Source organism: Molossus molossus, unplaced genomic scaffold, assembly GCF_014108415.1.
Source record: "Molossus molossus isolate mMolMol1 unplaced genomic scaffold, mMolMol1.p scaffold_m16_p_12, whole genome shotgun sequence".
Lineage (NCBI taxonomy): Eukaryota > Metazoa > Chordata > Mammalia > Chiroptera > Molossidae > Molossus > Molossus molossus.
In genome coordinates this window covers 50,198,745-50,210,288 of record NW_023425347.1, presented here as the reverse complement: position 1 = coordinate 50,210,288, position 11,544 = coordinate 50,198,745, and the positions used below count along the sequence as shown (strand labels likewise).

Below are 11,544 nucleotides of genomic sequence, written 5' to 3'. Positions count from 1 at the left end.
GGGAGAGAGAGAAACATCAACTTGAAAGGGACACATCGAGTGGCTGCCCTCCGCACGACCCAACCAGGGCCGGGGACAAACTGCAACCGAGGTACATGCCCTTAGTGGGAACCAACTCGGGTCTCTCTGGACCTCAGGCTGATGCTCTAACCACTGAGCGAAACTGGCCAGGGTCTCATTATTGTTTTCTATGAAGCCCTTAGCTTCACCACTCCTTCTAGTCTCTGAAGACAGAGAAATAAGAATTAAACTGATTTCACAGTTACTAAATGACATATAACCAGAATATAGACCTAGGGACTTTGAGTTCCAAGCTTGCCCCAGAAAGACACAACATCAAAACATTAATCACACAATTTGCATAAAAAACTTTTGTCCTGGTATAGTCCTGCATGCAATTAACATTCTCTTCTTCTTCTTCTTCTTCTTCTTCTTCTTCTTCTTCTTCTTCTTCTTCTTCTTCTTCTTCTTCTTCTTCTTTTTTCTTATTACATTTTATTGGAAAATTTCAAACATACACAAACATAAAGAGAATGGTATAAGGTCCTGGCTGGTGTGGTTCTGTTGGTTGAGCATCATCCGATACACTGAGAGGTTCAGGGTTAGATTTCCAGTTGGGGTACATGCCCAGGTTTTGGAATGGATCCCTAGTAGGGGGTATGCAGGTGTTGGCCAACTGATGCAATGTTTCTCTCTCTCTCTCCCTCTCCCTTCCCCTCTCTGAAATAAACAAAAACACACTTTAAAAAAAGAGTGGTGTAAGAAACACTAACCATACCCCTCCTTCCACAAATTTTAAAGCCAATTGAAGGCATATAATTTTGTTCATAAATACTTCAATATATCTCTTTGTAGATAGGGACTCTTTAATAAATGTAAGCACAATATTATAACATCTAAAAACAGTAATAATAATTTTAATATTACCTAAATCTTAATCTGAGTTCAGATTCACCAGATTGTCTCCAAAGTATCTTTTTATATATGTTTATGAATTTAGTTGATATGTCTCTTAAGTATCTTAATCTATAATTCTGCCCTTTCTCTTTTTAGTTTTCCATGTCCCTTATTTGTTGAAGAAAAGGAGTCATTTGTCTGATAGAATTGAATACATTCTGGATTGAGTTTATTGCATTATCATGATGCACTTTATTTTTAAAAATACATTTTTATTGATTATAAGAGATTGAAAGTGGGAGAGAGAGAGAGAGAGAGAGAGAGAGAGAGAGAGAGAGAGAGAGAAACATTGATAGGCTGCCTCCTGCACACATGCCTGAAACCTGGGCATGTGCCCTGACCAGGAGTCCAATCAGAGACCTTTCGGTTCACCAGACAAAGATGACCTAGTTTAACATGTTCTTTTACACGCTGCATTTTCTGTAAACTGCTGTTTATATTTAGAGGTTTGATTAGGATCAGATTTATTTTTTGCAAGACTACTTTAAAGGTGGGATAAACACACACACACACACACACACACTTTTTATTTTGGAATGGTTTTAGATTTACAAAAAAGATGCAAAGAAAGTAAAAAGACTACTCATGTACCCAGCTCCCCCTAATGTTACCATCCTACAAGGTGCATTTGTCAAAACTAAAAATTTACATGAACTAAACTGTAATCATTTTGATTTTACCAATTTTTCCTCTAATGACCATTTTCTGTTCCAGGATCCTGTCTAGAATCCCACTTTACATTTAATCATGTACCCTAGTCTCCTCTGATCTGTGCCAGTTTTTCAGTCTTCCCTTGTTTTTTATGACCTTGACTCATTGGAAGAGTACTGGTGAGGTATTTTGTAGAACGTCTCTCAGTTTGAGTTTGTGTGATGTTTTCTCATTAGTAGACTTGGTTTTGGGGAAGAATAAGTACCACAAAACATACTTTTCTATCTCATTAAATGTACACCCTACTCATTGAATTCTTCTCTCAATATGTTGACTCTACATTGTCAAAAATATATACTGATTTTTCAAACTCATATTGTAAAATCAAAACAACCACAAAATATAAAGGTGTGTCCATATCTGTTGAAGTTCAGATAAAGGTTTAAAGTTGGGGATAAACTCCTGGTAGATGGGTTTTTCCTTTTCTCACCTTTTCGCCAATCTGTGTAATCCTGCCCAACTGCTTAAATACATACTCAAAATCTGGCTCAAGATGTCAATTTTACATTCAGAGGCGTAGGTTATAACAATAAACCTATTCTCAGGGGGTATTACTGAAACACAAAAACGTTAAAGTGAAAAAAAGATTAAAATAAAATAACAATCCAAATCAAAATATAAAATTCTCCTTCTCAGGTGGGAAAAAATATGCAAATTTGGAGAAGCAGGAATTGTAAGAAAAAGTCCATCTCCGTCCTTTCATTATCTGTTAGAATAGAGAGAGAAAAGTGTAATAAGCATAAATAGGGATAATTCTTTTTGATGGTGTGAGGAGTAAGATGTAAGTAAGAAATGTAAATGTCTTAGATACCAAAACATTCCGGTTTGAAGTAATTACATGTGTTTTGAAAATAAAAACAATTTAAATAACTTTGGATTTTGAATCACTTAAGCCTCTGGATCATTTAATTATGCTAATTATATGCTTTTTTTCTGAGTACTTTTCCTGGTTTCCAAGTTTGTAATCCAGAAGAATATAAAATCATGAAGCAATATCAATTGTAGACACATCTAATGGTCAAATAATCTTGCCATAAAAACAAACTCCCAATCAGTACATAACTATACCCTAAAAGGTAGAAGGCGACATGAAAATTGAAATAGAAGTGACCTGCAATTTTTGTTCTATCAAAACCAACAAAGTATTGTGTGTGTATTTTTTTAAGATACTATACAGTGCTGGTAAGGTGAAGCAAAGCAGAAACTCTCATTCATTGCTGAAATAATTTTAAATCTCTATAATTCTTTTGGAAAGAAATCAGACTACATGCATCTTTAAAGAATGTCATAATTTTACATATTATTTGTTTTTTAAAGTAAACTTATGGTAAAAAAAACACACACTCAAATATATTTTTAACAACCTCTACATTTCAATTTTAAGTTATAATGTTCTATTCATCGTGGTGCCAATTGAACACAGATTATAATTAAGTAAATGATAGTGTGTCCTTTTAATAGACTAGTACATCAATATTTAAATTACTTTTAAATAACATAATAAGCCCAACCTGTGTGGCTCAGAGGATTAAACTTCGTCCTATAGACTAAGAGGTCCCCGTTTGATTCCCAGTCAAGGCACATGCCCTGGGTTATAGGTTCAATCCCCACTGGGGGGCATGCAGGAGGTAGCTGATTGGTGTATCTCTCACACATCAATGTTTCTATCTCTCTCTCAAAAAAAAAAAAAAAAATCAATGAAAATATATTAAAAAACAAAACAAACCTAATTATCTAGGGACTGCTTATTTTAGGTTAAATGAAATAAGCCAAGATAAAATAATGCATATAAATATTATCATAAATATGTAAAACAAAATCAAGAAAAGTGCAGGAAAATAATATACTACAATGATGATGGAGTTTTCTTAAGTAAGGGAAGTAAAGTTTAGTAAGCTTCCTTTCTCTCTAATGTTCTTTATATTCCAAAGTTTCTGTTGATAGCCAGGTTTATTGTTGTTATTATATTTTTGCAAATTTTATTAATTTATTTGTGTTACAGATGTTTCTCCTTTTTCCCCCACTGACACCCTCCTCCTGATCCCATCCTGCCCCCAGCATTGTTGTCTATGTCCATTGGTTACACATACATGCATATAAGTTCTGTGGTTTATTTCGTCCCTTTCCTTGTCCCTCTCTTCTGAGGTTTGTCAATCTGTACCCTACTTCTATGTCTTTGGGTCTATTTTGTTCATCAGATTGTATTGTTTATTATATTCCACAAATGAATGAGATTATGTGATATTTGTCTTTCTCTGATTGGCTTATTCCACTAAGCATAATACTCTCCAGGTTCCTCCATGTCATCTCAGAAGATAAGAGATCTTTGTTTTTTATAGCTGTATAGTATTCCATTGTGTATATGTACCACAGCTTTTTTATCCTGTGGATACTGATGGATACTGGAGCTGTTTTCAGATCTTAGCAATTGTAAATAGTGCTGCTATGAACATAGGGGTGCATATATTCTTTCTGATTGGTGTTTCAGGTTTCTCAGGGTATATTCTTAGAAGTGGAATCACTGGGTCAAATGGCAGTTTTATATTTAATTTTTTGAGGAAATACCATAGTGTTTTCCATAGTGGCTGCACCAGTCTGCATTCCCTCCAGCAGTATACTAGAGTCCCCTTTTCTCCACATTTTTACCAGCACTTGTTGTTTGATGATTTGTTAATGGCTGCCATTCTGACAGGTGTGAGGTGATACTTCATAGCCATTATAATTTGCATCTCTCTGATGAATAGAGATGTTGAGCATATTTGAATATATTTCCTAGCCAATTATACGTTCTGTTTGGAGAGGTGTCTATTTAGGTACTCTGCCCAGTTCAATTGGATTAGTTGTCTTTCTTTTGTTGAGTTGTATGAGTACTCTATATATTTTGGAAATTAACCCATTATCTGATGTATCATTGGCAATTATGCTCTCCCATATAGTGGGTTCATTTTCCATTTAAAATAAATTTTTTTCTTTATTGATTTTAGAGAGAGAGGAAGTGAGAGGGAAAGAGAGATAGAAACGTCAATGAGCGAGAACATCAATTGGCAGCCTCCTACATGCCCCACCTTGGGGATCTGGCCCACAACCTGGGCATATGTCCTGATCTGGAATTGAATTGGAGACCTCTTGGTGCATGGGTTGGTGTTCAACCACCGAGCCACACCAGCTGGACTCCCTTACCATTTTGATGGTTGTTTCTTTTGCTGTACAGAAGCTTTTTAGTTTGATGTAGTACCATGTATTAATTTTTTTCTTTTGTTTCTCTTGCCTTAGGCATTGTATCAGTGAAAATTCTGCTGGGTGTGATGCCTGAAATTTTGTTGCCTACATTTTTTTTCTAGGATTTCTATGGGTTCACAAGTCATTTAGGTCTTTTATCCATTTTGAGTTTATTCTTGTGTATGGTGTAAGTTGGTGATCTAGCTTCATTATTTTTGCACGTAGCTGTTCAGTTTTCCCAACACCATTTATTAAAGAAGATGCTTTACTCCAGTGTATACTCTTGCCACCTTTGTCAAATATTAATTGAACATACTATCTTGGGTCAATTTCTGGGTTCTCTGTTGTGTTCCATTGATTTATATGCCTGTTCTTATGCCAGTACTATGCTGTTTTAATTACCATGGCTTATGATCCCTCCTACTTTGTTCTTCTTTTTCAAGATTGCTGTGGCTATTCAAGGTCTTTTTTGTTTCCATATACACTTTTGGAGTATTTGGTCTCATTCCATGAAATATATCGTTGATATTTTAATGGGGATTGCATTGAATCTATAGATTGCTTTAGGTAATATGGACATTTTAATGATGTTAAATATTCCAATCCATGAACAAGGTATATGTTTCCACTTTTTTATATCTTCCTCTATTTCTTTTTTTCAAGGTCCTGTAGTTTTCTGAGAACAAGTCTTTTATTTCTTTGGTTAAGTTTATCCTAAGTATCTTAGTTTTTTTTGCTGCAATGGTAAATGAAATTATTTTTTAGTGTCTCTTTCTGTGAGTTCATTATTGGTGTATAAGAATGCCATCAATTTCTTTCTTTCTTTAAAAAAAATTTTTTATTGATTTTCAGAGATAGAGGAAGAGAGAGATAGAAACATTGATGAGAGACAACATTGATAGGCCTCCTCCAGCATGCCCCCCCAATGGGGATTTGGCCCACAAATGGGGCATGTGCCCTGACCAGGAATCAAATTGGCGACCTCTTGGTGCATGGATTGACACTCAACCACTGAGCCACACAGGCCAGGTTTATTTCTTGATGTTAATTTTGTACCCTGCTACTTTGTCAAATTCGTTTATTAGCTCTAGTAGATTTTTGATGGAGTCTTTAGGGTTTTCTATGTTCAATATCATGTCATCTGCAAGTAACAACAGTTTTACTTCCTCCTTCCCAATTTGGATCCCTTTTATTTTTCCTTCTTGTCTAATTGCTGTGGCTAAGACTTCCAGTAAAAAGTTAAATAAGAGTGTCAAAGTGGGCATCCCTGTCTTGATCCTGTTCTTAAGGGAAATGCTTTTTGTTTTTGCCCATTGAGTATAATGTTGGCTGTAGATTTTTTTGTATATGGCCTTTATTATGTCAAGATATGATGCCTCTATTCCACATTACTGATATGATTATATGGTTTTTATCTTTCATTTTGTTTATGTGGTATATCACATTTATTGATTTGTGAATATTGTACCAGCCTTGCATCCCTGGAATGAATCTCACTTGGTCATGGTGAATAATTTTTTTAAAGTATTGCTGGATCTGATCTGCTAATATTTTGTTAAGGATTTTGGCCTCTATGTTAATCAGGGATATTGGTTTGTAGTTTTCTATCTTTGTAGTGTCTTTATCTGATTTTGGAATTAGAATTATGCTGGCCTCAGAAAATGTGTTTAAAAGTCTTTCTTCTTCTTGGGTTTTTTGGACTAATTTGAGGAGAATGGGTTTTAGATCTCTGAATGTTCAGTAAAAAGCCCCCATGAAGCTGTCTGGGCCTGGGCTTTTGTTTGCAGTGAGGTTCTTGATAACATCTTTGGTTTCCTTAGTTGTTATTGGTCTGTTCAACTGTTCTATCTCTTCTCCATTCAGTTTTGGGAGACTATGTGTTTCTAGAAATTTGTCCATTTCACCTAGATTGTTCAATTCATTGACATATAATCAATTGTTCATAGTATTTTTAAATAATCCTTTGTATTTCTGTGGTGTCAGTTGTTACTTCTCCTCTTTCATTTCTAATTTTGTGTATTTGGGTTCTCTCTCTTTGTTTCTTGGTGAGTCTGGCTAAGAGTCCATCAATCTTGTTTATCTTTTCAAAGAACCAGCTCTTTGTTTCATTGATCCTTTGAATTGTTTTTTAGTTTCTATATCATTTATTTCTGCTCTGACCTTTACTATATCTTTCCTTCCACTTGCTCTGGGTTTTTCTTTTTGTTTTCTTTCTAAATCTTTAAATTGTAGGATTAGAAAGTCAATTAGAAATTTTTCTTGTTTCTTGAGGTAGGCCTGTAGTGCTATGAACTCCCCTCTCAGGACTGCTTTTACTGCATCCCATAGGTTTTGTGTTGTTATGTGTTCATTTTCATTGGTTTCCAGTAAGTTTTTTATTTCTTCCTTGATCTTCTTGGCAACTCATTTGTTGTTTAATATCATGTTATTTAGCCTCCATGTGTTTGAATATTTTGAGGTATTTTTGTTGTAATGATTTCTAGTTTCATGCATTGTGATCTGAGAAGATGCTTGATATGATTTCAATCTTCTTGAACTTGTAGAGACTTAGTTTGTGTCCAAACATGTGGTCTATCTTTGAGAATGTCTCATGTGCACTTGAGAAGAATGTGAATTCTGCGGTATTGGGTTGTAATTCTCTGTAGATATCTATTAAATGCATTTGATCTAGTACATCATTTAGAGTCTCTGTTTCCTTGTTAATTTTTGTCTGGAGGATATATCCAGTGATGTCAGAAGGGTGTTGAAGTCCCCTACTATATTGTATTGCTGTTGATTTCTCCTTTGAAGTCCCCCAGAAGTTTTTAAATGTATTTGGTGCTCCTATGTTAGGTGCATATATGTTTACCAAGATTATATCCTCCTGTTGGATAGACACTTTTAATATTATGTAGTGGCCTTCTATGTCTCTAGTTATGGCCCTCGTTTTGAAGTCTATTTTTGGATATGAGTATTGGATATGAGTATTGCTACTCCAGTTTTTTGTTTTGTTTTTTTTTCCTTTTTGTTTGCTTGGAAAACTTTTTTCCATCCCTTTACTTTTTACCTATGTGAGTCTTTTGTTGTGAGGTGGGTCTCTTGTAAACAATATATATATGAGGCATGCTTTCTTATCCATTCAGCTACTCTGTGACTTTTGATTGGAGTGTTTAATCCATTTATGTTTAAAGTAATTATTGATATGTACTAATTTATTGACATTTTAATTTATTATGGTTATGTTTCTCTTCCTATTTCTTCTGCTTATTACAGCAGTCCTTTTAACATTTCTTGAAGTGTTGGTTTGGTGCTGATATATTCTCTTAGCCTTTTTTTTTTTTTGGTCTGGGAAGCTCTTTTTTTGACCTTCTATTTTGAATGATAGCCTTGCTGGACAGAGTAGTCTTGGGTTCAGATCTGGTCTTTCATTACCCTAATTACTTCATGCCATTCTCTTCTAGCCTGTAGTGTTTCTGTTGAGAAGTCAGCTGATAGCTTTATGGAGGTTCCTTTGTAGGTAACCTGTTGCTTATCTCTTGTTGCCTTTAGAATTCTCTCTTTGACTTTAATTTTGGGCATTGTAATTATTATGTGTCTTGGTGTGTGCCTCTTTTGGTCCTTCTTCCTTGATGCTCTCTGTGATTCTTGGACTTGTATGCCTTTTTCCATCACCAAGCTAGGGAAGTATTCTCTCACTATTTCTTCACATATATTCTTTAACTCTTGCTCATTTTCTTTTCCTGGCACACCTATGATGAGGATGTTGTCACATTTCATATTGTCCCAAAGTTCTCTTAGGCTGTCTTCCTGTTTTTACACTGTTTTTTTTCTTTTTGGTTTTCTGATTGGATGATGTTTTTCTACCCTGTCTTTTAATTTTCTGATCCAGTCCTCTGTTTCCTCTACTTTACTGGTTATTCTTTCCAATGTGTTCTTTATTTCTGCTATGTCATTTTTCTTTTCCACTTGGTTGGTTTCAATGTTTCTGTATCTTTACTCATGCTGTTGAGCTTCCTTATGATTATTATTCTGAACTCTCCCTTTGTTATCTCACTTAATTCTATGTCATTTATTTCTTCTCCTGCAGAATTATCTTGTTCTTGCATTTGGCATTTGTTTCTTTGTTTTGCCATTTTGGGTGTCTCCGTGGGTTTTGGAACCTGCCAAATTTTCCCTGTGGGTGTTGGTGTTCTGCTGGTTATGGCTTCCTCTACCGAGTTTGGATGAACACAGGAGGACCCAGATTAAACACCACTGTCAAGTCTTACTTTCCTGGGTAGATTTTCAAGCCAAGGAAAGGTTTACTTATCCTCTAGTTTTTTTCCTGGAGGCTATTAGCGTTTATTATTTTTTAAATATGTTTTTATTGATTTTTTTACAGAGAGGAAAGGAGAGAGAGATAGAAACATCCTTACTGGGGATTGAGCCTATACCCGGGCATGTGTCCTCTTTGGGAATCAAATCAGAACCTCTCAGTCCATGGGACGATGCTCAATCTATTGAGCCACACCAGCTGGACTACCTGGATTATTTCTATGATGAGGGGAAAGTATAAGATGTACTCTAAAAAATTAAAAATGAAAATAGAGTATACCTTTCAATAAAGAGATGGGAGCTATTTTCTTTTTTTCCCCTTCAATTTTTTCCCAGGGGAATCTATGTTTAGAGCAAAAGAGTGCCCAGGTTATGTGCATTATATGTACATATTTAGGTAAAGGATTTAGGACCATAGAGGTGAGTTGAGAAAGATTTTGCTGGCTTCATGGTTTTTAAGCTGTGTTTCAAAATCAACCAGCTTATTCTAATCCTTTAGGTATTGTTGCACACTGTATCTCTATTGAAAAACACATTCAGATCATCCCTGAAGAACAAAAATGATTATCTTTCAGTTACCTCAACCATGGGAGAATAAATGGCCAAAGAAATTGAGCTTCTTGAATGTCCACATCCATCATAACAACTTATACTGAGCAGAGAAATTATTGTACCCAGCCTTAGCCAGGAAATGAATAAAATTAACACGCTGACTTTTCATTAAAATAAAGAGTTCAACTTATACAAAAAGCCAAGTGTGAAACTTTTTACATGATCTCATTAAAACAGAAAAGACTCCCCCCCCCCCCCCCATGCTATAATACCCAGGAAGCTACTCATTCAGTCAACCCTGCAGTCATTAACAGAAATATTGAAAAGAGGTGTCTAAGGGAGGAAAGTCAAGTGCTCAAACTTTAAAATGAGAAACTGTGTACCATATTTGGCATTATGTTCTGTTTTTTGCTCATTCATTGAATTCCATGCTTTATACAAAATAGATCTAATCAGAAGGGCAAGCAAGAGTGTGCTAACCATACGGAGAACGCATTGAGTCCTGCTGTCCTGTTAAAACGGGGGTACTTTAAATAGACAGCCTTAAAATACTCTCCAACACCATTCTTACTTTGAAAAACCAGTGACCTGCAGGCTCTTTCATGACATGAAAATGGATTGGTCACATGATCAAACTGGACCCAGTTTCAGAAAGTTCTCAGTTGGAGGAAATCTAAATGAGGTTATAAAAACAACAAGAGCTCCTCTAAGGAATCCAGTCTTCCTTAATCAGATATGTGTGCTGAATTTCCATTTTATTCCTAGAGATATTCTGCCTTTAAAACACAAACTCAGACCAGAACAGGGAGGTTGGGGAAGTCTATGCTGTAAATCCAGGCAGTTTCTAAATCTCACCTTTCCAAATGGTCACTCCACATCAAGGTTGAGGAGCACTGGTGGGGTAAAGAGGTGGAGCTGGATGCATAGTTGCTTTTGTGGTGCCTGATCTGTGAACAGACAGAGGGTTTCAGTAGACAGAATTATTGATTATGTCTCCTTTTGTCTGGTGACACTTCCCTGAACATTTTCATAGAAAAGCAAACTAAACTTTGTACATCAGCTCACATTGGCTATGATTCAGCAAATAAAGATGTGTTAGCTATTATCTTCCCAAGACTTTCTCATTCCTGCCTCCATGTTTTAACCACACTCTATTTCTTTCCAAATTTCTACATCAGATATTTCTTGAGAGCAGAGACCATGTCCAATATGAGTTTTAACTCCCTAAAGCAGTAGCACAGTACTTGTTAAATGCTGAATAAAAACTCACTGACTTCAGCCCTGGGTGGTTTGGCTCAGCGGTTGGAACATCTGCCCTCAGACAAAAGAGTCTCAGGTTCAATTCCAGTCAAGGGCATGTACCTCAGTTGCGGTTCGGTCCCTGGTGGGGCCCTGCAGGAGGCAAGCAATTGATGTGTCTCTCTCACATCAATGTTTCTCTCTCTCTCTCTCATTGTCTCTCCTTCCCTTCCACTCTATCCGAAGATAAATAGAAAAGTATCCCCAGGTGAGGATTTAAAAAAAAAAAAAAAAAAAACTCACTGACTTAAAATGATTCGTGTAGGTAAATCTAATCCTACCACTCTCCAGCTTTCAGTGACTTCCTGTTGCTCTTTGGATAAAGACCAGAATTCTTAATGTGACCTCAAAGATCCTGTTTCATCTAGCCTCTGGCTGCAACTTCAACTTTGTTTTCAATCTTTTGTCCTTTGCTCTTGTGTGTTTAGGCCACACCAGCAATTCACAAGCTTTATGAACAGTATCATCCTCCCTCCTACTTCAGGGCCCTGCACTTGCCCCTTCTGCGTGGAG

The 11,544-nt window shown here is 36.0% G+C and overlaps 1 protein-coding gene across 9 annotated transcripts in view; it reads right to left on the bottom strand.

Moving 5' to 3' along the window:
• Positions 1–1,216: 1,216 nt before the first annotated feature.
• PTGER3 (prostaglandin E receptor 3) overlaps positions 1,217–11,544 on the bottom strand; it is an 84,336-nt gene continuing 74,008 nt past the window's right edge. For 5 of the 9 annotated variants that reach the window (XM_036255513.1, XM_036255514.1, XM_036255510.1 and 2 more), the window contains 2 exons: positions 10,588–10,679; positions 1,217–2,374 (listed from right to left, as the gene is read on the bottom strand). In XM_036255513.1, coding sequence (XP_036111406.1) covers positions 10,600–10,679 — 80 coding nt within the window. In that variant the 3' untranslated portion in view covers positions 1,217–2,374; positions 10,588–10,599. Of the gene's footprint in view, positions 2,375–10,587; positions 10,680–11,544 lie in introns of those variants that run through there. The other 4 variants (XM_036255516.1, XM_036255517.1, XR_004958870.1 and 1 more) reach the window with 3 other exon arrangements.